The following is a 26,575-nucleotide window of genomic DNA, read 5'->3' as shown; positions in this document are numbered from 1 at the left end:
AGGGCTGCGCTGACTTTGGACTTGATAAAAAAAAAAAAAACACAGTGGACCAACACCAGCAGATAACACGGCTCTCCAAATCCTCACAGACTGTGGAAACTTCATACTGGACCTCATGCAACTTGGATTCTGTGCCTTTCCACTCTTCCTCCAGACTCTGGGACCTTGATTTCCAAATGAAATGCAAAGTCTTCTTTCATCTGAAAAGAGGACTTTGACCCACTGAGCAACAGTCCAGTTCTTTTTCTCCTTAGCTCAGGTAAAGACGCATCTGATGTTGTCTCTGGTTCAGGAGTGGCTTGACACAAGGAAAGCGACAATTGAAGCCCATGTCCTGGATACGCCAGTGTGAAGCACTGACACCACCCGTTGTCCACTCCTTGTGAATCTCCCAAATTCTTTAACGGCCTTTGCTTTGCAATCCTCTCAAGGCTGCGGTTATCCCTGTTGCTTGTGCACCTTTTTCTATCAAACGTTTTCCTTCCACTCAACTTTCCATTAGAAAGTCTTAGATACAGCACTCTGTGAACAGCCAGCTTCTTTAGCAATGCCCTTTTGTGACTTGCCCTCCTTGTGGAGGATGTCAATGACTATATTCTGGACAACTGTCAAATCAGCAGTCTTCCCCATGATAGTGTGCCCTGAGGACCGGAGTTGAAGAACACTGGACACAAACAGGCCAGGTTTGCAAGAAACCTGAAATACATCACAGGTTATATCATTTGCTGCTCGTTGCCCATCCAACTATGACGAGGTCTGGGACTTAGATGGAAAACTCCCGCACATGTGTTAATTAACATCCGTACTTATCCCTGGGGTTCGTGTGACCACTGGCTGATGAGGGCCCCCTACTGCTTGATAAGGATAGGCTCGTGGACGATCTTGTTGAAATAACTGCTTTTGTAGTTCCCTTGTCTTACCTTTTTTATATTGATTCCATCTTAACTTAGCGGATGCTATATTGTATGATGTATATTCCAGCGTGTTCCCTGCTGTTTCCTGTAATTGCCCTTTACTCACTTACGTTGTTCCCCTGTTTTGAATTCTCTTGGACACTGTTGTACCATTTTGTTATGTGGTGTGCTTCAATAAACTTTGTTTTGCAATTAAAAAAAAGGATCAGGAAACCTTTACAGGTGTTTTGAGTTAATCAGCTGATTAGAATGTGACACCATGAGTCTACAATATTGAACTTTTTCACAATATTCTAATTTTCTGTGATACTGAATTTTGGGTTTTCACTAGATGTAAGCCATAATCCTCAAAATTAAAAGAAAGAAATGTTTAAATGAATATCACTGCATATAATATATATATATATATATATATATATATATATATATATATATATATATATATATATGAATTTCACTTTTTGAATTTAATTACCAAAAAAAAAATTAACTTTTGATCATAGTCTAATTTTTTTCTTTTTTTTTTTTTAGATGCACCTGTCTATACCACATCTCTGCTACTGTGTCTTCTATTTTCTGAAAATGTAGAGAGCAGCAGCAGCACACTGATGTTATTCCTGTGCTCTTTTCTCCAGTAAATATGAAAACACTGTACACTCCAGCAGACATTAATTACCTACTAAGGGCCGGGCATACACAGTTCAAAACGTGGCCAATCCAGCAGGAACCTGCTGAGATTCGAACCAGTAATGAGCAGGCTCAATGTACCAAGTTAATCAATCGATCAACTTGGGTACAATCAGCCTGCCAAATTCTCTTACGATTATCGCTAGCAGCTGATAGCGATTATCACTATCTTCTCCCAGCGAGGATGGCTTCCCCTGCCAGGAGCAGACCGCAATAGCTCGGCAGGAGCGATTCCCCTGTCAGCATTAAGGTGGTTGCAGGAAAGAAATTCACACCAAGTATAGTCAGCCTAATGCAGTCTCCAACTTTTGAGTTTTGCTGACATAAAGGCATTTTTAACAAGTTAAACAAAACAACTGCTCTAATTTGTAACTAGCTTTTAGAACAAGGTGCACATGAAAGGGCTTTGTATACAGCAAGCAAAGCTTTTTTTACCCAGCATACTTACCAGCTAGCCAGATAAGAGAAATTTACACTGTTAAAAAACAGAGGGTTTAGATGATCAACATTTGCAAATACTGCAGATGTGTAAACTGCATTTCCTTTCTTCTGTATAGTGGAGTCCTTGTGCTAAATTGAGAACTAAAGTGAGCGATTAGGGGAGAAGGGCCTTAGGCAGGAAGGTGGTCACTCGAACAGAGCTCAATCATTTCTCTGACATCCCCTGAAAATAAGCCCTAGTTTGTTTTTTGTAGACAAAAATTAATATAAGACCCAGTCTTATTTTCGGGTAAACACTGTGTGTGTGTGTATATGTATATATATATATATACACATATATGTGTATGGAAAAGCGCTGTGTAAATTTACGATGCTATATAAGTACCTGAAGAAAAAAAAAAAAATCTCAAAAATAAATAATGGTTCATACACTGCTCAAAAAAATTTAAAGGAACACTTTGAAAACACATCAGATCTCAATGGGTAAAAGTACCGTGCTGGATATCTATAGTGAAATGGACTGAGTAGTCTGTTAGAAACGAAGAGAGAAGATTGGTGGGGAGCTGAAAGAATACCATCATCCCAATGAATGTAGAACAAAGGAAACCCTCCTAAAGGTGGGACTATTGTAGGCAATATGGGACAACAAGCACAAGGAATGAATGTATAAAAAGTATAGATTTATTAAACACAACAATAAAATTGTCCGAAGGACACAAACTGTTTAGGTGTATGTAGATAAAATAAAATAGCAGCACGAGGAGAATCTCTGACAAGCAAAAAAGAGAAGGGTGAAACATTCGATGCATTTCGAGACTTCAAGGTTATGCTCTTCTTCAGAGATGCTTACATACATATATACATAGATGTTCTAGAATACAAAACAAAATAATGAATAAATATTATATAGATATAAGGAAGGTAGATATATGCATTAATATATCAGAGTATGACATGCACCATTAAATGAGAACTGAACAGACTCAAATGACATGCACCATGAAATGAGAACTAAACAGACTCAAATGCGATGCTCCACAAGGTTAGCCCAGGGGTTATATAAAACACCAATGAAAAAAACAGTATATCAGAAGAAAAGTTCATCAAGTGGTGAGACTACACAATATCCCAATCCAACCAAAGAACATAAAAAGAGTATATAGGATATATCTCCAAAGAACAAGGTATTGGGCGGCACAGTGGTGTAGTGGTTAGCACTTTCACCTAGCAGCAAGAGGGTCGCTGGTTCGAATCCCAACCACGACACTACCTGCCTGGAGTTTGCATGTTCCATGTGCGTGGGTTTCCTCCGGGTACTCCGGTTTCCTCCCACACTCCAAAGACATGCTGGTAGGTTAATTGGATCCTGTATAAAATTGGCCCTACTATGTATGTATGAATGTGAGTTTAGGAACCTTAGATTGTAAGCTCCTTGAGGGCAGGGACTGATGTGAATGTGCAATGTATATGTAAAGCTCTGCGTAAAATTGACAGTGCTATATAAGAACCTGAAATAAATAAACAATGAATAAAAGATCGTCTGTGTTGACCTAAGGAATGAGCCAGGGAGGGTGACCAGAATCCCACAGGGAAAGGTGATGCCACTGGGGGTGCAAGATAGAGCCCAGATCAGCCGGACAACCTAGGGGCTGCATAAAATAGGTATAAGCCACGAGGATGAACTATATGGTGCTTTGCAAATATTCTATGTTTGAATATGATTTTTCTAGCTAGCATTTTTTCTTTGAAAACACTTCTAGGACAGTGACCATGTAGGCGCAGCCATATTTGCGTAGGTATATAAATGATGGATTGGCATTCGGTCAGCTATTGACCAGAAGTATCCAAGCTTGAATAAACTAAAAATAGTCAAATAAACACTTAACAAAGTATAGGTAATTAGAAATGTCATCAACTATTGGACACATTTCACATAAAGACAGGTAATGTGAGTACCTACCAGGATTGCAGCCATACAACCACATATATTGATTGCTGTCCAAGTAATACTAAAGCCAAGCAGGTCTTGAGCTGATTATATAGGCAGCCAGGGTTTCAAAAGGAGCCAATCAGTGTCCAGTTTAAGATACCATGTGGCAACAGCCAATAGTAGCAGGGCTGAAGAGAGGGCTCAGGTACAACCCCGTAGGCCGAAGGGGCACCGCGCGGCCACACCCAAAGGGAGTGCTGTCCGTCCACCGGCGCATGACATATCCGTGGGCGGCAACAAGGGGGCAGGCATCTGAGATGGCGACCAACCACAAGTCCACATTGGCCATGAGCAGAAACAGAGTCAGAGTCCCTGCACACAGGGAGATGACAATCACACTTAAGGTGGACATGCCTGCAGCCCCCATGTGCCGGGCAGCACCACAAGGAGGAGGACAATAGGCCACTCAATTGCAGAAATGTGATTGTGCAAAAAACCATCATACATATAAAGAACATCAAAACCAAAAAAGGGGGCTCTGACTTTAGGAGCATACAAACGGGATAATCCGGCTAGTAACAAGACAGGTGTAAATCACAATCCTGAAATAACTTCAACAGTTTGTAGGTTCAGATATTTACAGATCTCCATTGATCTCTAGCATCACAGAAAAAAGAAAAAAAAAAGGTTACTTATTTGGTGAGCTCATAAACATATAAACATATAGGCCAAAATTATCTCTCCCAGCCCCCTGAGTGGAAACAATCCAGAAAGGACCTAAAGGATTTGGCCTCATTGAGGCCCGGTAAAGTGGTAGCATTAGGCCTAAAGATCCACCGGAGCTCACACTTGAGGAGGGTCTTGTTCCAGTCCCCTCTACGTGAGCTTGGGTGGACCTGAAACCAACACCAAAAAGCAAATATAGAGGACATTTCCTCCATGAATCTTCGCAACGTGGTGCCCAAGTGGCAATTCATCATCACAAGATTGCATACTCAGATTGTGCCTATAGGCTCTCCTCCACAGTTCCAATTTGGTTTTGCCAACATAGAATCCAGAGCACTCGCAGGTGAGGATGTACACCACCCCCTTCGTCTTGCAGTTGGCGTAGTGTTTGGGGATATATTTCTCCACATTAGGTAACACAATGTTTTTGACTGTATTGATATACGTCAGTAATTACACCCTCCACATCTGAAAGTGCCTGAATATTTGTAAGGATCTTTACGAGCACTTGCCCTGTATTCGCTCTGTACCAGGTTATCCTTTACAGACTTGGCTTGTCTAAAAGTAAAGCCTGGTGTTTCTGGGACAAGTGGTCCTACATTTGGGTCGATTGTTAGCACGTGCCAGTATTTTTTGATGATGTTTGTGTTGATTGGAGTACCTAGTGATAATACAGGTGGGTATGGAAGAATTATCATGTGTCTTGTTCGAGTTAAATAAAAGCTTATCTGCTTCCTGTTTAAAAGAGCTATCAAGGGAGCAGTTTCGTCTGAGTCTGAGATACTGGCTGAATGGTATGGACTGTACTAAACTTCTGAGATGAAAGCTGCTGGCATTGAGAATTGAATTCCCAGCCGTAGGCTTGCGATAAAGAGTACTAGTTAGGTATCCATTGTCATCTTTATGAATCTCCACATCAAGAAATGATATGGATTTCAAGCTGTAGTTTGTGGTGAACTTATGATTGAAGTCATTAAAGTCAAGTGCCTTTTAAAAGTCCTGTAGTAGAGGACAATCAAGCCCTCTGATAAAGGAGGCAATCTCGTTATCATGGATAACGAACAGTAGGAAAACACGTGCAACACTATCCTCCAAAAAAGACAGTGGTATCATCCGATAGGCAGTAATCTCATTGAGAAATTTCACAATTAATTCTACCAGTTGGTTAATGCTGTATATCTGCAGAGTATTCTTGACAAAACACAATGGGAATTTGCTCGTACAACACATCCTCGCACTCCCATGTTTTAAGCTCTCCCCAAACTCCACAAGAATGTTTTTCCTCTACCTGGTTGCCCGATTTTTTCAGGCAATGGCTCTCTCACGGAGAATTTAAGCACTCTTGTGGATAACCATCTAAGACCATTTGTGGTTAGCTTTCCCTCTTACATATGTGACACAATCCACCTTCTCCAAATTTTGGAAGACCTACACATATCCCAGGATGCTTATTTGGGGTAGCTATTGACATCGAAGCACTGTATATTTCGATTCCTCACCACAGAGGCTTTTCATGTATCAGACAAATCCTCGCTCAGGGAAGCCTCCATGATGGACCTAAGATAGAGTTTGTCTTGGAGTCCTTGCATTTCATCCTTCATCACAATTATTTTTTCTTCAGCTCCCACTTCCTCCAGGTACAGGGGGTAGCTATGGGCACATGCTGTGCCCCTTCCTATGCTAACCTGTACCTGGGGGAATGGGGGCATATGTTGTTGGACTCTGACATACTGGCCAGATTTATGGATCATGTGATCCTTTGGTATAGATATATCGACAATGTCTTCTTAGTCTGGGATGATACACCTGCTCTACTACAGGATTCTTTCTAAGGCACTTGACTTTAATTACTTCATTCTTAAGTTCACCATGAACTACTGTTTGAACTCCATATCATTTCTTAATGTGGATATTCATAAAGATGACAATGGAATGGATACCTAACTAGTACTCTTTATCATAAGCCTATGGCTGGGAATTCAATTCTCCATGCAAGCAGCTTCCATCCCAGACCTTTAGTACCGTCCATACCATTCAGCCAATATCTCAGACGAAACTGCTCCCTTGATAGCTCTTTTAAAATGGAAGCAGATAAGCTAAGAGAGAGGCTCATTGCTTGCGGATATTCATCTTCATGTCTGAAAAAGGCTTACAAAAAAGCCACTCAAAAAACACAAGAGCTTCTATTTAACTCGAACAAGACACATAATTCTAGCATACCCACCCGTATTATCACTACTTACTCCAATCAATACAAACAGGTCACAAACATTGTCAAAAAATACTGGCACTTGCTAACAATCGACCCAAATATAGGACCACTTGTCCCAGAAACACCAGGCTTTACTTTTAGATGAGCCAAGTCTGTAAAGGATTGCCTAGTACAGAGAGAATACAGGGGGGAGTGTTCGTAAAGATGCTTGCAAACATCCAGGCACTTTCAGATTTGGAGGGTGTAATTACTGACGTTATATCAATAAAGCCAAAAACATTGTGTTACCTAATGGGGCTAAATATATTCCAAACACTACGCCAACTGCAAGACAAAGGGGGTAGCGTACCTCCTCACATGCGAGTGCTTTGGATTATATGTTGGCAAAACCAAATTGGAACTGTGGAGTAGGGCCTATAGGCACATTCTGAGTATGCAATCTTGTGACGATGAATTGCCACTTGGCGCGTCATGTTGTGAAGATTCATGGAGGAAATCTCCTCTATATTTGCTTTTTGGTGTTGGATCGGGTCCACCCGAGCTCACGTGGAGGGGACTGGAACAAGATCCTCCTCCAGTGTGAGCTCAGGTGGATCTTTAGTCTTAATGCTACCACTTTACCGGGCCTCAATGAGGCCATATCCTTTAGGCCCTTTCTGGATGGTATCCACTCAGGGGGCTGGGAGAGATAATCTTGGCCTATATGTTTATGTTTATGAGTTCACCAAATTAGTAACTTTTTTTTTCTTTTTCTGTGATGCTAGAGACTAATGGAGATCTGTAAATATCCGAACCTAGAAACTGTTGAAGTTATTTCAGAAATGTGATGTACACCTGTCTTGTTACTGGCCAGGTTATTGAGTATGTATGCTCGACTCAGAGCCCCCTTTTTTGGTTTTGACGTTCTTTATATGTATGATCATTTTTTGCACATTCACAGTGCTGCAATTGATGCCAGAGTGGCCTATCGTCCTCCTCCTTGTGGTGCGGCCCGGTGCATGGGGGCTGCCGGCGTGACCACCTTATGTGTGTATGGCGCGGCAGCCTGCTTTCCCTGGCTGTGGACTGTTTGTTATCTCCCTGTGTGTGGAGACTCTGGCTCGCTTCTGCTCACTGCTGATGCTTCCACTCACGGCTGATATTGGCTTGTGGTTGGTCGCCGTCTCAGATGCCCACCCCCTTGTTCCCACCCACGGCAATATCACGCGACCATGGGCGGATATGACACAGCACGAGGTCACTCCCTCTGGGTGTGGCTGCGCGGCACGGCCTCGGCCCATGATAGTGTCCCTGAGCCCACTTTTCATCCCTGCCACTATTGGTTGTTGCCATATGGTATCTTAAACTGGACACTGATTGGCTCCTTTTGGAGCCCTGGCTGCCTATATAATCAGCTCAAGCCCTGCTTGGCTTCAGAATTTCTTGGACAACAATTGGTTTATGTGGTTGTATGGCTGTAATCCTGGTAGGCACTCACATTACCTGTCTTTATGTGAAATGTGTCCAATAACTTTTTGCTGATGACATTTCCAATTACTTATACTTTGTTACATTTTTATTTGACTTAATTTTTAGTTTTTTCCTGCTTGGATATTTCTGGCATTCGGTCAGCAATTGACCAATCTGGCTATCAGTTATATACCTATGCAAATATGGCTACATTCTGTATTTGAATATTATTTTTCTAGCTAGTATTTTTTTTTGAAAAGTACCATATAGTACATATCCATGACTTATACCTATTTTATGCAGTCCCTAAGTTGTCCGACTGAGTTGGGCTCTATTTTGCACCCCCAGTGGCATCCCCTTTCCCTGTGGGGATTCTGGGTGAGTCGCCATCTCTGGCTCATTCATTAACTCAATGCAGACGATCTTTAATTCATTGGTGTTTTATATACCCCCTGGGCTAATGTTGTATCGAATTTGAGTCTGTTCAGTTCTCATTTCATTTGGCCTGTCATGCTCTGATATATTAATGCATATATCTACCTGTCTTAAATCTATATATTATGTATTCATTATTTTGTTTTGTATTCTAGAACATTTATGTATATATGTATGTGAGCATCTCTGAAGAAGAGCATAACCTTGAAGTCTCAAAACGCGTCGGATGTCGCACCCTTCTCTCTTTTTTTGCTTGTCATAGAAGTTCTTCTCGTGCTGCTATGTTATTTGATCTACATACACCTAGACTTTTCATGTCCTTTGGACAATTTTGTTGTGTTTAATAAATCTATACTTTTTCATACATTCATACCATTTATAACTTGTGCTTGTTTTCCGATATTGCCTACAAAAGTTCCGCCTTTTGGAAGGTTTCCTTTGCTCTGTTAGGAACGAAAGGATGCCACATTGATGGAAATTAAAATGATCAACCTACAGAGGGCTGAATTCAAAGACATCCCCAAAATCAAAGTGAAAAAATGATGCAGCAGGCTAATCCATTTTCTGAAATGTCATTGCAGCAACTCAAAATGGTAGTAGTTTGTATGGCCCCCACGTGCTTGTATGCAATCCTGACAACATCGGGGCATGCTATTAATGAGACGATGGATGGTGTCTTGGGGAATTTCCTCCCAGACCTGGACCAGGGAATCGCTGAGCTCCTAAACAGACTGAGGTGCAACCTGGCAGCGTCGGATGAATCGAAACATATTGTCCCAGAGGTATTTTATTGAATTTAGGTCAGACAAGCGTAGGGGCCACTGAGTGGTATCAATTCCTTTATCCTCCAGGAACTGGCTGCATACTCTCGCCACACAAGGCAGGACATTGTAGTGCACCAAGAGGAACCCAGGACCCACTGCACCAGCGTAGGGTCTGACAATGGGTCCAAGGATTTCATCCCAATACCTAATGGCAGTCAGGGTGCCATTGTCTAGCCTGTAGAGGTCTGTGCATACCTCCATGGATATGCCTCCCCAGACCATCACTCGCCCACCACCAAACCGGTCATGCTGAATGATGTTACAGGCAGCATAACATTCCCCGCAGCTTCTCCAGAACCTTTCACATCTGTCACATGTGCTCAGGGTGAACCTGCTCCCATCTGTGAAAAGCACAGGGCGCTAGTGGTGGACCTGCCAATTCTGGTGTTCAATGGCAAATGCAAATCCAGCTCCACAGTGCCGGCCAGTGAGCACGGGGTCCACTAGAGGACGTCGGACCCTCAGGCCACCCTCATGAATTCTGTTTCTGATTGTTTGGTCAGAGACATTTACATCAGTGGCCTGCTGGAGGTCATTTTGTAGGGCTCAGGCAGTGCTCATCCTGTTCCTTTTTGCACAAAGGAGCAGATACTGGTCCTGCTGATGGGTTAAGGACCTTCTTCGGCCCTGCCTAGCTCTCCTATTGTAACTGCCTGTCTACTGGAATCTCCTCCATGCTCTTGAGACTATGCTGGGAGACACAGTAATCCTTCTGGCAATGGCACGTATTGATGCCATCATGGAGGAGTTGGACTGCCTGTGCAACCTCTGTAGAGTTCAGGCATCGCCTCATGCTACCAGTGGTGACACTCAAAACTAGTGAAAAACAGTCAGAAAAGCTGAGTAGGGGAAAAAATGTCAGTGGCTTTCACCTGTAAAGCCATTCCTGTGTTAGACGTTGTCGTATTGTTGCCCATCTAGTGCACTTGTTAATTTCATTAAAACCAAAGCAACTGAAACTAATTAACAACCCCCTCTGCTACTTAACTGGCCAGATTAATATCCCAGGAGTTTAATTGACTTGATGCTATACTCTGATTAAAAAATGTTCTTTTCATTTTTTTTTAAGCAGTGTACTTACACTTGTGAGTCTTCCACAAAAAAATGTGTTGACTTGCTTGTTCTCATTCTACGTGATCAGTGCTATGATGTCACCTGATGATGTAGCACCATTTCTTCAGGTAAGTGGGGAGGTGTCCTCTAGTTAATTCTGTCATCATCTGCGCTATATAGTTTTACAAGCTCCTGTATAAGACACAGGTCACCGCACTCCTTAGGATGAGATGAGCCCCCAAATATGCCAGAATCTGTTTAGAGGAAAGTGCCTCCCCCTCCACCCCAACCCCATATTCAAGATAGATGAAATACTATATAATCTTAAACTGATGAGCAAACGCTCTAAAATACCAGGAATACAGTAATTGGTATGAAAAACCCAGAGTATTTTATTATTTACAAGATTGCTGTGGAGAAAGCTCTTACATTTGTGTACAAAATATGTTCCTACACAGATACATAACAGTTAATATACATAAGGAGATTTGCTCAAAGATATAAAATAGTTTATTAGTAAAAATATATATATATACATTACATTATAGTTTTTTTTTATTAGAGGATCAATTCACAATAGTTGTGCAAAAACTGAGCCTAGCTTCTTACTGATCAGCTTCGACTCACAATGACCTTGAAAGACTAAGGTTGTCTCTTTCTTTGTGTTTCCATTTAAACTGAAATTGATATGGATATAATCTAAAACTGACTCCAGACATCACATCTATGTAAATCAATTCAAAGTCTGCTTACACAACTAGAAAATATTTTGAGGATGTGTAGGTCAATGATTTCCACATTTTCCTTCAATTTAAGGATAAGCAGCTCTAGTGTTTACCTACCCTAAATGAAGCCTTGCAAGGCCGACTGCTTTTAATTCTTGTAGTTTGTAAGAAATATTTAACTATATTATGTAGTTGTAGCACTTAAAAAGTTTTTTTTTTTTTTTTTTAATTAAACTAGTGTAAGTCAATCAATTACTGCATTTAATTGTTCTTTTTTAATGCATAGAGCTTAGCCTTAATGCTCATCAGGAATTCAGATAGAAAATAACTCCCAACACCAAAGCAATCGTGCTTTGGTGTCCTACGTTATCAGTAGTGCTTCTGTCCACTATCCTCAAACCATGCTGCTGCCCTCATGGCAAATACTTGCCATACTTGATTTTTGTGTTGATCAGAATGCCTAATTTTTCCCATGTCACAGTACTTCAATTGGCAACTGGTGGCTTAGATGCCAAATCGCTTTGTGGGAAATTAAAGGGACATGTTTCTGTGCCCCATAACTAAGAATTATGATGCTGGCACTATGCAGCTATAGGTTTTACCGTATAACATTTTGTTAACACGTTTTCCATAATCTGGTAAATAAGGAGTTTACACTGGTTGCAAATGCAGGGTAATCAACCTGCTGTTTTGCAAGAAGTTTTGACTTTTTTGCATGAAATATCCTGTGGCGTCTATTCAATTCAATTCAAGGGGAACCATTTAAAAAAAAAAACCCTAGTGCATTTGAAAAAGTGTGAGAACAAATGGAATAGATTACGATGTGAAAATAGTTATCTGGGGTAGCCTCAGGTGAGAATTTTTTTTTTTTTTTAACAGAAACTAGGCAATGTGAGATTTTTCACATAATAGGTTATGTAACAGTAATTATCCTATCCTATTAGTATCATTGTTTGCATTTGCAGACTTTCTAGCATGACATCTTCCACTCTAACGAATTTTACTGCGCATAAATACACTTTGGCCAGGTTCATTTTTTTGGTAGTCCAGTCTGAGCACCAGGAATACATTTATGTATAACAATTATTTAACAATTACACTTACGAATGCTTCCCAGCTGCAATTATTTGCGAAAACCCCAGCAAGGGTTCCTGCGATGAGCTGCAAACAGCAGAGTAATAGGAGGCTGCAGGCTCTTGCAGCTAAGGGTGCCCACTCGCATATAATCACTCATGCTACGATCACATGCAAGTTATTAGGCCAGGATGCAGACTTCCTGCGTCCATGGCTGATCGCTCGGATTTGATGGCAGCACGAACGATTACATGCAAGTGGGCACAATTAGCTGTAAGAGTTGGCAGCTTCCCTTCTCTTTCAATGGGGCTTGCGCTCACAACTAATCGCGGGGACCTATACTGTGGTTCTTGCATATAATCGCAGCCAGGGTGCATTCATGAGTGTTAATGCACCCAAAATCCAAGATTCTTTCTTTTTTAACTCACAGTCCTTTTTTTTTCGCTTCCCAACTCCCCGTTTCTCTCATTCCTTCTTCCTTTTTTATCCTTCTTTGTCCCTTCTCCTAAATTTTTCTTGGCAAAGGTTGTTTTGGATTTTGGAGTGCCAGCGCTTATTGGCTGTCATCCTTACAATGTAAATAATTAAGTAGAACTATAGGCAAAACTTTTTATTGTATTTTAGATAGAGCAAGGGAGAGTTTTTTTTTTTTTCACTATCTCTGTCCCATTTTGGAAATTTCCCTTCACTTCCTGTTCCATAGCCAAAGAGGAAGTGAGAGGACATCCCAGAAAATTAGGGGAATTCTTTGGGGACGCCCAGGTCACCAAAACTAGTGTCCTCATTGGAAGATTTCCCTTCTTTTACTTTTCTGGGGACAATCAAAATTTGGGTTTCTTTTACTTTCATTTTCAATGATAATGGTAAAAGGAGTAAATAGAGAGGGTGAATCCCCTTAACGGGGGTGCAGACATCAATAAAAACTGACAGGGGTTCCCTAATCTCTCTCCATAAAAAAAAAAAGTTGTTTTAAGTTATACTTTAAGTGCTAAAGTTTGATACATTTATTCCTCCACTAATAAATTTGCAGCACTTAATTGATATGAGTACTAGTGTTTTAACTCTTATTTTTTTTTTTTTTTTTGGACATTTATTTAAAAAAAGTTGGTTTCAAGGCTTAGGTAGTTAGGGATGTGGTTTTTAAAGGATAGAGAAGTGACAAATTCAGTCATGTATTGTGTCAGTTCTTTTTAAATGATGAAACATTTGGAAATATTTTCATACAAATGTACCCACCCCATACCAACCCCTGACTTCCATAATTAAATAAACCATTGGAGTAGGGGTTTGGTGGACAGTATGATTTGTAACTCATTCTCTCCTGTAAAATAAAGCCCATTGCAGAGAGTAAGAAATAGGGGATGATATGGCTTCTTTCATTTTTCTTTTTTTAATTACAGTCATGCCATAAGCATATAGGACCATGGTGTACTCAGAGTAACATTAGTAAAAACAAAAAACTGGGCAATTCAAGCTGAATAACTGATCAAAAATGCTCAGTAGGAGCTGATCATTTCCTTCACTCTAAGTCCGTAAGGCCACCCTATATAATAAAAGACCAATAAGGGAGAATGGAATGATGGCATAATTCTTGACTTTCATTTAAAAAGTTGAGCTACCTTTATCTCTGGATCTGCAAACAGTTTTAAATGTTATGATTTTTCTCTTTTACAAAGTCGCATTGCTTTTTTACAGAACCAGGTTATGGTATCATCAATAGCTGAAGCAATGATCTAGTAATAACTGAAAAGTGTCTACCGCTACATTGCTAGCATTGGAAAGGCATTCTTTGCTAGGGCTTTTTCTTAGTAGACTTCTTCGGACAAGTGTGTTTAAGTTTATAACTTAATTACTGGAAGTTTGAGGCCAAGGCTGAGGGTGTAGAACTGTTAGGATGTTTTATCTGGTATGAGAGGTAAGTTAGGAAATTGGGTAGAAAGGGCAGGAAGAAGGAGGGAGAGGAATTTAAAAAAAAAAGGATCTTAAGAGGAGGAAAAGAGGAAAGAATGAGGGAGATGAAATCTGTAAAAAATTTTAAATATTTTTTCAATATATTATTCTATCTGGCGGTCTGTTTTTGACTTGACTTGACTTGAACTTTAAACATGGATGTATTCTATGCTCCAGGAATTGTTTGTGGCTTTGCTAAATATGGGAGATTAAGATGGATGCAGGTTTTGAGATGTTGAATAATCCTTGGAATAGCGAAGCTTTTCCTTAGCAGATTTAAATTTAGGGTAGAATGGCTTAGGTGCTACACACTACAGCTACAGCCTGGCACACACCTAGCCTGGTACAACCCCAGGTAGAAGCCACTGTACTAACAATCCCATGTTAGTACAGTGATCTCCCCTGCTGTGCTATTGTGTTCTGACAAGGGGACAGCCCCCCCGCCAGAACACTCCTGTCAGCAGATCTTTTTCAGTCATGAGCCATACACGTGGGCTGAATGGTGGCCAGTTTCTATTGAACTGGCCCATGCCACCCGACATTCAGCCCATGTGTACTAGGCTTAATACAGAGAAGCTGAACTTTGGGGCATGTCCACCACATGTGGAGCATTGTACCTGGCATGTTGTACTCCTAAAAGTAATTGAGAGAGTAGGGAACATATGTTGATATTCTTGCTAGGTTAAGGTGCAAGCATAATACTTTAGACAAGGTTTCCAGTGACAGAATACTCAGTGAGCTTGTAGGGGACCAGAAATGTGACTATTTATCCTCTGTACAGGTCAATCTCAGTCCTTTTTCCCATAAGAGAACCTAATGAAATTTGATAGCACATTTTAAAGGGGTTTTGTTTGCTCATTAGTTTGAATTACCCAGTTTTTTGGGTCATATGTGTACTTTTGCATTGACAAAGCAGTACAACTTTCGATATTACCAACATAAGACCTCAATGCTTATATTATTTGAATTAATGTACATTATATCTAAAGACCATATTGCATGGATATTTTGCTGTATAACTAACTAGACTAGTTCCAAAACTAATATAATATTACCTACCCAAAAGTTTTTGCATATAACTAACACACAGTATAGAAAAATAATGTATATCACTTTGGGTTCACCATCTCAAGGCTGACACCAACCAGTTCCAGAGGTCTGTCAGTCTTTCAGAAATGGAAAAGTCCCCTTACATAGGTGGATCGCAGTTCTTTCCTTTCTCATCTATTTCAAATCCTACATTTGTGTGTGCGTAGGGTGAAACCGTTTCTTCCTCTTCTTCTTTTTTCCCACATAACCTTTTATATATCTGGTACACTAGAAGAAAATTTTGCAATTAGTAGCTGATAAATACCTACGATTAACTTACATCTGTATAACAGTATCATTTGTTGTATCTGGTAAAGGGATCAAAACAGGATAACCAAGTTTCCTGTCTCTACAGACTAAAAATGGTTTAAAGTAGTTGTGAACATACAATGTTATAAATGAGTTATAATGCAACTATAACATTGGAGGCACCATAACTGCTTTTGCTTCGTTTTAGAAATGATCTTTCTTACCATTTTATAGTCGTCATACTTTCTAAGCAAAGGGCTAGTTTACTGTCCTTCAGGCTTTGGGGGGTGAGACTGTTGCCAGTGGGAGTAGAAAATGCTCCAACATCAGTTCTCCATCATTTGATTTAATAGGAGACATAGTGCCCCATTGATGGTGTCAGTGGGGCGAATCATGCCCCACCATTGGCGTCAATTGGTGAACTAGTGCTCCAAGGGCCAGATAAGGGCAATTAAAGGGACACATCTGGCCCTCGGGCCACAGTATGGAGACCAATGTTATAGGGTTAAAAATTTCTGTCTAGTGACTATGCATCTTTTCTTCCTGATAGTGGGGGCAGGGTTACAGCAAACCTGCCTGTATTCCATAGTCTGTTTAGTCTAAGGCAAGATGTAGGCTGCGTTTGATCAGGGGGCATGTTCAAGGGGCAGGCAGTGACTGAGAGCGGGTGTGTGCCAAAGGCAGGTAGTGATTGAGAGGGTGTGTGTGCCAAAGGCAGGCAGTGATTGAGAGGGGATGTGTGCCAAAGGCAGGCAGTGATTGAGAGGGGATGTGTGCCAAAGGCAGGCAGTGATTGAGAGGGGATGTGTTCCCCAAAGGCAGGCAGGGACTGAGAGGGGGTGTGTGCTTTAATGGCAGGCAGTGATTATTAGGGGATGTGTGCCAAAGGCAGGCAGTAATTGTGTGTGCCCCAAAGGCAGGCAGTGATTCAGATTGGGTGTGTGCCCCAAAGGCAGACAGTGATTAAGAGGGGGTGTGTGCCCCAAAAGCAGGCAGGGATTAAGAGGGCGTGTGTGGCAAAGGAAAGCAAAGGAAAGCAAAGGAAAGCAGTGATTGAGAGTGGATGTGTGCCAAGGGCAAGCAGTGTTTCAGAGAAGGTATGTGCCAAAGGCAAGCAGTGATTGAGAGGGGATGTGTGCCAAAGGCAGCTAGTGATTGAGAGGGTGTGTGTGCCAAAGTCAGGCTGTGATTGAGAGGGGTGTGTACCAAAGGCAGGCTGTGACTGAGAGGGTGTGTGTGCCAAAAGCAGGCAGTGATTGAGAGGGTGTGTTTTAAAGGCAGACAGTGATTGACAGAGATGTATAGTAACGAAGTAGAACTACTTAAGTACTGTACTTAAGTACCGAAATGCGGTATCTGTACTTTCCTAGAGTAGAATTTTTTTCTCCTACTTCTACTTTTACTTCACTACATTTTTTCGATGATTTCGATACTTCTACTCAAGTATTTTTTTTTTGTGCTGCATAGTTACTCGTTACTTTTAAAAAAATTACCACTGCCAGAACAGTAGATGGCAGGTTGCATAAAGCTCAAAAAAATGTGTATAATGTCATTTGTAAATCAGCGCATACGAAAATAAAGGCTGTGTATAATAAAAGCTGCTATACCAAATCTTTCCAATAAAAAGAAAATATGAAACAAACAAATAAATGGTGCTACAGCGCTTAAAGTGCATCAAGAAACTACTAACAAACACAGGTTAATCATTTGAATAAATCATTTGAAATAATAAAAACAATAAGATGTTCATACTTTTGACTTCTTTCTTTAATAACTACATAACACAGTACTTGTACTTCTACTTTCAGTACTTGAGTAGAAATTTTTTTTCAAAACTACTGGTACTTTTTACTTTTAGTACTTAAGTAGCAAATTTTTTGAAAAAACTACTTGCAATACTTAAGTAAAAAAAATGTTGAATACTTTAGTACTTCTACTTAAGTAACTTTTTCTGCGAGCACTTCCACTTCTACTCAAGTAATTTTTTGATCGAGCACTTGTACTTTTACTCAAGTAGAAATTTCGAGTACTTTATACAAGTCTGGTGATTGAGAGGGTATGTGCCAAAGGCAGGCAGAAATTGAGAGGGGGGGGTGTGCCAAAGGCAAGCAGTGATTGAGAGAGGGTGTGTGCCAAAGGCAAGCAAGGATTGAGGGAGGGTGTGTGTGCCCAAGGCAAGCAGTGATTTAGAGAGGGTTCATGCCAAAGGCAGGCAGTAATTGAGAGAGGGTGCATGCCAAAGGCAGGCAGTGATTAGGAAAGGGTGTGTGCCAAAGGCTGGATGTGATTGAGAGGGGGGGTGTGCCCAAGACAGGATGTGATTGAAAGGGGGTGTGTGCCAAAGGCGGGATGAGATTGAGAGGAGGTGTGTGCCAAAGGCAGGATGAGATTTAGAGGAGGTGTGTACCAAAGGCAGGATGTGGTTGAGAGTGGGTGTGTACCAAAGGCAGGCTGTGGTTGAGAGGGGTATGTGCCAAAGGCAGGCTGTGATTGAGAGAAGGTGTGTGCCAAAGGCAGGCTGTGTTTGAGAGAAGGTGTGTGCCAAAGGCAGGCTGTGATTGAGAGGGGGTGGGTGCCAAAGGCAGGCTGTGATTGAGAGAAGGTGTGTGACTGTGTTTGAGAGAGGGTGTATGCCCCAAAGGCAGGCAGGGATTGAGAGAGGGTGTATGCCCCAAAGGCAGGCGGGGATTGAGAGGGGGTGTTTGCCCCAAAGTCAGGCAGTGATTATTAGGGAATGTGTGCCAAAGGCAGGCAGTGATTGAGGGGGGGACATGTGCCCCAAAGGCAGGCAGTGATTGAGATGGGGTGTGTGCCTCAAAGGCAGACAGTGATTGAGAGGGGGTGTGTGCCCCAAAGGCAGGCAGTGATTGAGAGGGGTTGTGTGGCAAAGGAAAGCAAGGATTGAGAGAAGGTGTGTGCCAAAAGCAGTCTGTGATTGAGAGGGGTGTGTATCAAAGGCAAGCAGTGATTGAGAGAGGGCGTGTGCCAAAGGCAAGCAGTGATTGAGAGAGGGTGTGTGCCAAAGGCAAGCAGTGATTGAGAGAGGGTGTGAGCCAAAGGCAAGCAGTTATTGAGAGAGGTTGTGAGCCGAAGACAAGCAGATATTGAGAGAGGTTGTTAGCCAAAGGCAAGCAGTGATTGATAGGGGGTGTGAGCCAAAGGCAGGATGTGATTAAGAGGGGGTGTGTGCCAAAGGCAGGATGTGATTAAGAGGGGGTGTGTGCCAAAGGCAAGCCCCAAAGGCAGGCAGTGATATAAAGTCCTATTGGCTTTCATGCAAATTTTAAATGTAAAACCTTTTAGTATATGAATGCTTGAATGCCTCGGATTTCCCTGGTAACACAAGCAATAGGTAACAATGATCTTAGCACATCATAAAAAAGTTCAAATATTTAGTTAATATCCTATTCGAACATATTGCTATTGAGTTTTTTTGAAAGCCAAGCATTTTCTAATCCTTGTTAATGCACAGTTTGCAATCATTTCTTTACACATTTAGCACTGTAGGAGTGTAAAGGTACATTCATTACGTGAACTCACCTATTAAGAATATAATGGCTATTAAGATCTGGAAAATGCTGTATATCAGAGGAAAAGTAAATATCTTAGCCAACTGGTCAGGAGAGAATGACAGTTGTACGATGGTAGAACATAATTGAGTGTTCTGCAGAGCAGTTTCCAATGCTACAGTGCGACACCTTTAATATAAAAAATGTAATCCATTTTTAGAGCACATTCAGAAATAAAGTAGAACTTTAGGCAAAGCTTTTTTTTTTTTTTTTTTTAATCTAGCGTAAGGGTGGGTCTGTGTCCCAATGGGAAGATATCACTTCACTTCCTTTGCCATAGGCAAAACAGAAAGTGAGAGGAAATCCCTACAAATCCAGGGAATCCCTTGGGGCCCCCACGTCACCAGAACTAGTGTCCCAATTGGAAGATTTTCCCCTTGATTACTTTTCTGGGGACAACCCAAAAGTTGGGATTTTCTTTTAATTTCACTTTTAATGGTAATGGTAAACAGGAAAAACAGAGAGGGTGAATGGGCCTAACTGGGGCACAGACAGCACTAAAAACTTTGTAGATGTTCCAATCCTTCTCGAACTAAAAAAAAAAAAAGTTATGCCTTTAAAAGTTATACTTTTAGATGCAAAAAAACATGATACATAATACCCATTTTTTTTGTAAAATATAAAAGATGATGTTATGCCTAGTAAATAGATACCTAACATGTCACGCTTTAAAATTGTGAACACTCGCGCAGCGGCGACAAACAACGTAAATTTTACTATCCATAGGGGATGCTTTAACCCAGTCATGTCCAAAGTCCGGCCCGCGGGCCAGTTGCGGCCCGTCCTTTACTTCCATAAGGCCCCCAGAGACATGGCTGATCAATGTCTCTCTCTGTGTCTGAGCCATTGCACATCCCTGCCCCGATGCCGATGCAATGGGGCGGGGGGGCGGAGCGGAACTCGGCGGGACTCGGGAGCAGCCGAGCTGCCGAGGGAGGCCCCGCCCCCGCTCTGCTCTATGTGCCTGGCGCCGCCCACGACACGGGAATGCAGAAGGAATGCTGAAGGAATTTGAAATCTGTATTCCTTCTCTCACCACACAGCCACCTGTAGAAGCCCCGTGTGGAGCTGACCGAGGAGGTCTACTGCCTGTCTTAGTAAGTTTGATTTTATCCATAAAGCCCTGATGCTTCATATATTTCCATATATATCTATATATATATCTATATATATATATATATATATATATGTGTGTATATATATATAAATATGTGTGTGTGTATATATATGTGTATATATATATAAATATGTGTGTGTGTATATATATATATATATATATATATATAAATATGTGTGTATATATATGTATATAATGTAAAAAAAAAAAGTCCAGGAAGCAGCGCCGAGGGGTAGAAGGGGGCGGGCGGCGCCGGGACTTCCGATGACAGCGCGTCCTTCCTTCTCCTCTGCCCTGCCCATTGCCTTCTACCTCTCAGCGCTGCTTCCTGGACTTTTTTAAAAGTGATTTGGATAGTGTCAATGGCACTGGCGAGGCTGCAATTATGGGTACTGCGCTGGCGAGGCTGCAATTATGGGTACTGCGTTGGCGAGGCTGCATATATGGGCACTGCGCTGGCAAGGCTGCAAATATGGGCACTGCGTTGGCAAGGCTGCATATATGGACACTGCGCTGGCGAGGCTGCAATTATGGGCACTGCGCTGGCGAGGCTGCATGTATGGACACTGCACTGGCGAGGCTGAAATTATGTACACTGCGCAGGTGAGGCTGCATGTATGGACACTGGGCTGGTGAGGCTGCAATTATGGGCACTGCGCTGGCGAGGCTGCATGTATGGGCACTGCGCTGGCGATTTGTACTTAATTTTAAATGTCAGGCAAAATGGTCGGCCCTCACACATGTTCACTTCATCAAGTCTGGCCCTCTTTGAAAAAAGTTTGGACACCACTGCTTTAACCACTTAAGCCCCAGGCCTATTTCTGACACTTTTTGTTTACAAGTTAAAATCAGTATTTTTTCCTAGAAAACTACTTAGAACCCCCAATCATTATATATATTTATATATATATATATATATATATATATATATATATATATATATATTTAGCAAAGACTCTGGAGAATAAAATGGCGGTCATTGCAATATTTTTTGTCATGTGGTATTTGCGCAGCGGTCTTTAAAACGCTATTTTTTTGGAAAAATTACGAGAAATCACATTTCACTGCATTTAAAAAAAAACTAAACAGTAAAGTTAGCTCATTTTTTTGTATATTGTGAAAGATGATGTCACGCCAAGTAAATAGATACCCAACATGTTACGGTTTAGAATTGCGCACACCCGTGGTATGGCGACAAACTGCGGTCAATAGAAATCTCAATAGGCGACGCTTTAGAATTTTTTAACGGTTACCAGTTTAGAGTTAGAGGGTAGCTCTTTTTTTTAAATTATTGCTCACTCTCTGGCAATCGCGCCGATACCTCACATGTGTGGTTTGAACAGTGATTTCATTCACGACTCGACTTCCATATACGTTTTCTTTTGTGCGCGAGCTAACGGCGACGGGGGCGGCTAAAATTTTGTTTTTCTATTTATTTTATTTTTTTTTTAACTTTATCACAGGTTTTAAAAAAAAAAAAAAAATCTGATCACTTTTATTGCTGTCACAAGCAATGTAAACATCCCTTGTGACAGTAATATGCAGACCCCCTAGACCCCTCCACTACACCTCCATGTATTCAAAACGCCGCAAACGGCATTTTTGAATACACTCGTTTTTTTAATTTGCCACCTTTAGCAGCAGAGTAACCCGGACATGACGTCATGGATGCCGCCTCCGGGTTACGTTATTGGAGTCCCGATCTAAGCCGCTTCCGCGACTCCATCCAGCCGGCGGACGTGCAAAGCCGTGGAAGGCGGTGGGAGGGGGGGGCGTCCCCTCCCGCTCGCCAGGGGTAACGACCGAGCGGCTCCCGGGCGCGACGTCCCCTCTCGCTGCTTGGAATAGCAATTCGGCGGCTAGATAGCTGCTTCAATTGCTATTACAAAGAGAGCCAACCGCCGGCTCTAAAAAAGGGTACCAGGAGGATACCAGGCATTATCCCGGTACAACCACTTGAAGACTGATGATGGAACCAGGTACGTGTCTGGTCGGCAAATAGTTGGCAACTAGCAACTGGTACTAGTAAAAAAAAAATAAATAAATAAAAATTTCATAAAAATATCCCATAGTTTGTAGACGCTATAACTTTTGCGCAAACCAATCAATATACACTCATTGGGTTTTTTTTTTTTTTTTTAACCAAAAATATGTAGCAGAATACATATTGGTCTAAATTAATGAAAATATTTTATTTTTTATTTTTTTTATTGGCTGTGTTTTATAGCAGAAAGTAAAAAATTGTGTTTTTTTTCCAAAATTGTCGCTCTTTTTTTGTTTCTAGGGCAAAACATAAAAACTGCACAGGTTATCAAATACCAGCAAAAGAAAGCTTGATTTGTGGAAAAAAAAAGGACATCAATTCTTTTTGGGTACAGCGTCGCACGACCGCACAATTTTTAGTTAAAGTAAGGCAGTGCCATATTGCAAAAAACGGCCTGGTCATTAAGGGGAAAAGACCTTCCAGTCCAGAAGTTGTTAAATCACCTTACTTGCAGCTAGTTGGGATCTAAGCTTGGCTAACCCAGACTAATCTAGGCTTTGGGGCTTAGTAGCAGCCGCTTACCTGAGACATGTTTAATTCCATGATGTAAATTAATGCATGTAGTTATTTTTTTGTGCTAATAGACAGTATGCTGCTGAGCCAGTTCTTATCAAAAGTCTATACGTGATTTTAACCACTTAATACGCATGCAAATAACACATACCTGCTCCATGTCAAATTAGCTAAAACTGCCAAGATAAAACCCACAAAGAAACCTATGGCTGGGAATATAGTTCCTATAATCCACAGTTTGGGATCGATGATCCAAGATCCCCTGTACAGTACTCCACCAATTACAGCAACAATGACAATGAGAATAGCTCCAACAATAGATCCTACCTAAAAACAAAAAAATGATACAAGTTTAGTTGCTTAAAATGTATAATATACAACACACACACTTCTATTTCAATATGAAGAAGAATGAACCTGAAGTTTGTTTTTATATTTTAAAGCAGAATCTTCCCCAGAAAAAAAAAAAAACATAAGAAAATATCAAACAGCCCATTAAAAGAAAAAATAAATCCAGTTTTTGCGGCAAAATTCTCTTTAAATTCACAGCTTTTCCCACCACTAGCTTTGCCACTAGATGTCCACAGTCCAATGAATAGCATCATTTGATCCACTTTCTCTGAGCTTAGGTCATCTGCTACCCACTCAGCCTGTGACTGGACAGTGAAAAGAGAAGCAGCACAGAAGAGCTGATCTCTCTGTTTCGCTGCTTTCTCCTCCTATCAGCATTCTTCTTTGTGCACCTGAACAGATTGATTCCTTGTACTATATCTTCCTCCCACACTCCAGCCCTGCTGTACTGGGACTACAAAATGGAAAATGGTATACTTACTTGAAGATAATTTGCCTTTCCTGTTGCACAAGCATGACAGCATATACGTATGGGTAGGCTCTGCCCCCTGCCCAATCACAGGACCAGTTATACTATATAAATGAGTCACCCCCCCCCCCAAGGGTGGCATTCTTATAAGTATACTCAATAGGAAGCTCTAGAGAGGGACCTATATGCTCTCATGCTTATGCACCAGGAAAGGAAAATTACCATCAGAAAAAAATAAAATTTTCTGTTTTTCTGGCACAAGCATGGCAGCATATATGTAAGCGATTCAAAAAGTAATATATTTTATATAGATGCATTACATACAGAGTGATATATTTCTTGCATTTTTCTTTTAATTTTGACAATAATGGCTTACAGCTAGTGAAAACCCAAAATTTAGTATCTCGGAATATTTGAATATTACAAAAGGCCAATAAAAAAAATTATTTTTTTAAAATAAATGTTGGCTTACTGAAAAGTATGTCCATGTACAGTATAGTATGCACTTAATACTTGGTCAGGGCTCCTTTTGCATGTATTATTGCATTAATGTGGTGTGGCATGGAGGTGATCAGCCTGTGGCACTGCTCAGGTGTTATGGAAGCCCAGGTTTTCTTTGATAGTGACTTTCAGCTCATCTGCATTGTTGGGTCTGGGGTCTCATCTTCCTCTTGACAATACCCCACAGATTCTCTATAGGGGTTTAGGTCAGGCAAGTCTGCTAGCCAATCAAGCACAGTGATACCATAATCCTTAAACCAGTTATTGGTACTTTTGGCAGTGTGGGCAGGTGCCAAGCCCTGCTGGAAAATTAAATCAGCATCTTTATAAAGCTGGGCAGCAGAGGGAAACATAAAGTGCTCTAGAATTTCCTTGTAGAGGGCTGCACTGATTTTGGACTTGACAAAAACACAATGGGCCAACACCTGCAGATGACAAATTTTTGAAGACATTCTAATTTTATAACCCTCCCTAATATATATATATTTATATATATACAAAAGAAAAGATATACCTATGCTCAAATCCCAGTAGCTTGTCCATGTATTTGAACTACCAGGTGCTAAAGGGGTATGACCACATTGTAACACTACAAATTCTGTATGAACCCTCTGCACACTGCTACACCCTTTCCAGCACATTATGCAATGTAAAGCAGGGATATTTACAGTAGTTCACATATATTGCAATACATGTTTAAGCTGACCAGCTGCATCAAAGTGATTCATCTTCTGGCCAGTTCTTCACTGCCTTGCCACTGCAAATGCTCCGTGGACACCATGCCAACATGGGGCATAAAGACCCAAGGTGGGGGAGAGCAGCTAGGTTCAGATCTGGTCAATGACCTGTGTTACAACAAAGAAAATATATACCTGTGCTCAAATCCCAATAGCTTGTTCATGTATTTGAACTACCTATTACACTTTTGAAGGCCCTGGAGTACCAGGACAATGAAAACGCCCCCCAAATGACCTTATTTTGGAAAGCAAACACCCCAACACAAAATCTAGGAGGCATAATGTGTCTTTTGAACATGTAATTTATTTTCACAAGTTTTTGGAAAATGTGGAAAGAAAATGAAAACGCATTTTTTTGTTTTTACATAAAATTGTCAATCTATAAGATTTTTCTAACACATAGCACATACGCAGCAAAAATTACACCCCAAAATACATTCTGCTACTCCTCCTGAGTATGGTGATACCACATGTGTGAGACTTTTACACAGCCTGGCCTCATACAGAGGCCCAACATGCAGGGAGCATCGTCAGGTGTTCTAGGGACATAAATTACACATCTTATTTCCCTACTACCTTTTACACTCTTGTGAGGCACTGTAGGGCACTGATGGCACTGATGAGCACTGTGGTGGCACAAGTGAGGCATGGCTAAACACTAATGTGGCATGGATGTGGAACAGATGAGCACTGATGTGGCATGGATGTGGAACGAATGAGCACAGATCTGGCACTGATGTGGCATTGATGTGGCAAGGATGAGCACTGCTGTGGCACGCATGAGGCACTGATGTGACATGTATGTGGCACGTATGAGGCACTGATGTGGAATATGTGTGGCATGGGTGTGGCACAGATGAGGCACTGATGTGGCACGAAAGAGGTACGGATTAGCACTGATGTGGCACTGATGAGCACTGATGTGGTATTGATGTGGCACAGATGAGCACTGGTGTGGCATGGATGAGGCACGGTAATATTAGCACTGATATGGCATGTATTAGCACTGATGTGGCATGTATGTGGCACAGATGAGCACTAATGTGACACGGATGTGGTACGGATGAGCACTGATGTGGTATAGATGTGGCACGAATGAGCACTGATGTGGCATTGATGTGGCACAGATGTGGCATGGCGGATGAACAGTGATGTGGCATAGATGTGGGACGAATGAGCACTGATGTGGCACTGATGTGGTACAGATGAGCACTGATGTGGCATGGATGAGGTATGGATTAGCACTAATATGGCATGGATGTGGCACAGATGAGCACTGTTGTGGCATGGAAGAGGCACTGATGTAGCATGAATCTGGCATGGATGAGCATTGATGGGACATGTATCTGCACGAATGAGCACTGATGAGGCACTGATGGATGAGGCACGGATGAGGCATGGATGCGGCATGGATGGGCATGGATGAGGCATGAATGGGCACTCCAGATCCAGCCAACTTGCTCTGCAGCACTGGCTCCCTCCTCGTTTTGTTCCAGTCACCCCCTCTGTTGTTGGG

General features: G+C 41.4%; 1 protein-coding gene across 1 annotated transcript in view; it reads right to left on the bottom strand.

Moving 5' to 3' along the window:
* Window positions 1-15,609: 15,609 nt before the first annotated feature.
* Window positions 15,610-26,575, bottom strand: part of LOC309548154 (ileal sodium/bile acid cotransporter-like) — a gene marked incomplete at its 3' end in the record, with an annotated part of 41,600 nt that continues 30,634 nt past the window's right edge. Inside the window, exons 4-6 of the mRNA XM_082248116.1 lie at window positions 23,153-23,328; window positions 19,299-19,456; window positions 15,610-15,737 (exon numbers count right to left, since the gene is read on the bottom strand). Of these exons, the coding sequence (XP_082104242.1) occupies window positions 15,610-15,737; window positions 19,299-19,456; window positions 23,153-23,328 (462 nt within the window). The remainder of the gene's footprint in view (window positions 15,738-19,298; window positions 19,457-23,152; window positions 23,329-26,575) is intronic.

The sequence above is a fragment of the Pelophylax lessonae genome (genome assembly GCF_965119305.1).
Source record: "Pelophylax lessonae genome assembly, chromosome: 2".
Lineage (NCBI taxonomy): Eukaryota > Metazoa > Chordata > Amphibia > Anura > Ranidae > Pelophylax > Pelophylax lessonae.
The sequence above is the reverse complement of the archived record's forward strand: the minus strand, read 5'-3'. Positions and strand labels throughout refer to the sequence as shown.